General features: G+C 25.3%; 2 protein-coding genes across 2 annotated transcripts; one reads left to right on the top strand and one right to left on the bottom strand.

Moving 5' to 3' along the window:
- Window positions 1–121: 121 nt before the first annotated feature.
- On the top strand, window positions 122–1,029 carry ENU1_172470 (peptidase S54 (rhomboid) family protein; the record flags this gene model as incomplete). The annotated part of the gene is made up of 3 exons (XM_008861197.1): window positions 122–686; window positions 749–923; window positions 969–1,029. 3 exons carry the CDS (start codon window positions 122–124, stop codon window positions 1,027–1,029), a joined length of 801 nt encoding a protein of 266 aa, XP_008859419.1.
- Window positions 1,030–1,084: 55 nt separating this feature from the next.
- Window positions 1,085–1,705, bottom strand: ENU1_172460 (hydrolase yafV, putative; the record flags this gene model as incomplete). The annotated part of the gene is made up of 1 exon (XM_008861196.1): window positions 1,085–1,705. The coding sequence occupies one exon, from the start codon at window positions 1,703–1,705 to the stop codon at window positions 1,085–1,087; it is 621 nt and encodes a 206-aa protein (XP_008859418.1).
- Window positions 1,706–2,817: the final 1,112 nt, after the last annotated feature.

The following is a 2,817-nucleotide window of genomic DNA, read 5'->3' as shown; positions in this document are numbered from 1 at the left end:
CCAAGTTCGTAATAAACAAATGCATGAGAATTAATTCAATTTTGTCTTTTTTACTATAATTTAATAGTAAGTTTGTTTTCACTTTATTTTTTCATGAACTGAAAAACAAAATACATAGGAGATGTTTTTAGTGAGTTTTAATGAAATTACTAAATGTTGCCAAGAGTACATTAGAAACATTTCATTCTTAAGTATTGTTCAATTAATAATTATTTGGGGTATATATTTTATACTTCCTGAACTAGGGATTGAAGCAAAAGGATTTTCTCCTTTAATGTCTCGACGTGATTTTATACATCAAATTGGACCAATGTTATATCATTGTTTTATTCATGAAGGAATATTTCATTTATTTGGAAATTCGATTTCATTACTTGTTTTTGGAGCATTAGTAGAAAAAAAAATTGGGACAACACGAGTTATTTTATTATTCATTTTATCAATAGTACTTCAACCAATATTAATGATTTCTTTATTCTCATTAAAACTTGCTTCAGGTAATTCTGTTGTTGGAATAAGTGGATATATATTTACATTAATTATTATATTTTATTATCAACCAGGAAAATATATGGATATTGTTTATTGTTGTGTTTTAAATATAATAACTTATATCTTTTCTTTATTGTTATTAGCTCAAGTAAGTTTATCTGGTCATTTTTGTGGAATTATTATAGGAGTTTTATGTTTGTTTTTTTTTGTTTAAAGTTATACTTTTATTAAATTAGTAAAAACTAATACAAACAAGACACAAGAGGATTTCTTGATTGGTTATTTAATTCTCGTCTAATTACTATTATTGATACTATGGTTAAGAGACTCATTGGTTGTTTAATAATTTATATACCAATTCCAGATAATTCTATTAACACACAAACTCATTTACAAATTATGTCATTAATCAAATCAGACATTAAATCATTGTTTGTTTTATTCTTATAATAAAGACTAATTAACTAATTACATAGACTATCTCATTGTACCAGACACTCAAATGATGCAAATACTCTAAATTCATTACCTATTTGATTTAACCCAAAGAAAAAATGACAATGAACTAATTTATTTTTTATATAAATTAGAATCAGTTGGTATTTTCATTTTCAATCGAAAGCTCGCAATAGTCAGCATCATTCAAAACTGGGAAATGTGCTCTCCAATCAAGAAGTTTTTGGTAGTCCAAAGTTGAATAAATAATTTGTTCAACTCCAGGTTTTGCTTCTTTAATAGAGTATCCAAAATAATCAACAAACCTACAATCTCCAGTATAAACAACATCAGGACAATTTGGGGTCGTGTCAGGCAATATTCCACAATTATTTGAAGCAATAACATAACATTGGTTTTCAATAGCACGAGCAGTTGTTAATGTAATCCAATGATGTCTTTTTTCAGCTCTCCAACATGCAACAATAAGTAAAATGTCATAAGGGTTTTCTTTAGAATTTCTTAACCAGTTTGGGAATCTTAAATCATAACAAATAGCTAAATTTATTTTCCATCCCAAATAATTTACAACCGTCTTCTTTTGACCTTTTGTGAAACAAATTCCTTCATTTCCCATTGTATAGAGATGACGTTTGTTGTATTCATAAACTTCTTGTTGAGGAGTTACAAAATAGACTCTATTATAATACTTTCCATTTTCTTCTATAACAGTAGAACCAACAATTGCACTATTTTTCTCTTTTGCGACATCCTTCATCCAGAGAAGTGTTTTACCGTTAACACTTGGCTCAGCTACTTTTGATGGTGTTGATGTGAACCCACAAGAAAATGTTTCTGGAAGAACAATTAAGTTTACTTTTTTCTTTGGATTAATAGAATCTATTAATTCTCGAAGATGAGTCAAGTTATTATCAATTTTTTCTGCAATAATATTTGCTTGAATAATGCAAACTGAAAGTGGTTGTGTCATAGAGTTAACTTAATTTTGTTTCAAGAGTTCTTTTCTTCTTAAATAGGTCTAGTACTTCCTTTTCAACTAGATTTTCATTTCCTTTTCATTTTTATTTTGAGTTCCGCCCTCATCGAAACAACGAAACATTTCTATAAAATTCCGCTCTCTTAGTGTTTTTTATTTAAAACAATTAAAGATTCTAATTATTTAGTTGATAATTTTAATTATATTTTCTATTACTAAAAATTTAGAAATAAACATTTGAAATATATGAATTAAAAATAAATGAATTAAACTAAAATAATTTAATAAGAAGTAAAATAAATTAATTATAACTTACTTTAAATCAGTATTTGTATTTCATCATGTTGAGAATTAAGCGTTTCACTTTCTTCAACTCAATTGATCTCTTTTGAATTAATGTTTTTTCAACCATCATCAACTTAAATATTCTTCATTTAAATTGTTATTTAATTTTTATTTTAATGAATATTAAAATTCCTTTTTCTTCATTTTCTTATTTTATTTTGAATATTTCAATAACATTATGACTACCTTGTATCTCCTTCAATACCAATTTTCAATTCAAAACCATTTATTTTCAAATATATTTTCATATTGATAAATAAATAATACTACCATCATAATAAATAAATAGTCTTTAATAATAAAGAATAGTCCCTTCATATTGTATAATATCTCCTTAATAATTAATTACTCATACTAAATATTAATAATTAAAAAGCCATTAACCTTAAACAGATATTTTTCAACTAAATATAACATCATAACCAAATAATAACTTATGATTCAATGTTTTGATGTATTTTAATGTTTGTGTGATGCTTCTGACAAGTCATATTCGAACCTTCTTTTGCATAATAAAGAAAAACCTCAATGCTGAAATATTCATAAAG

Source organism: Entamoeba nuttalli (genome assembly GCF_000257125.1).
Source record: "Entamoeba nuttalli P19 unplaced genomic scaffold asmbl_7573, whole genome shotgun sequence".
Classification (NCBI taxonomy): Eukaryota; Evosea; order Mastigamoebida; family Endamoebidae; genus Entamoeba; species Entamoeba nuttalli.
Note: the sequence above shows the minus strand (reverse complement) of the source record. Positions and strands in the feature narration are given on the sequence as shown.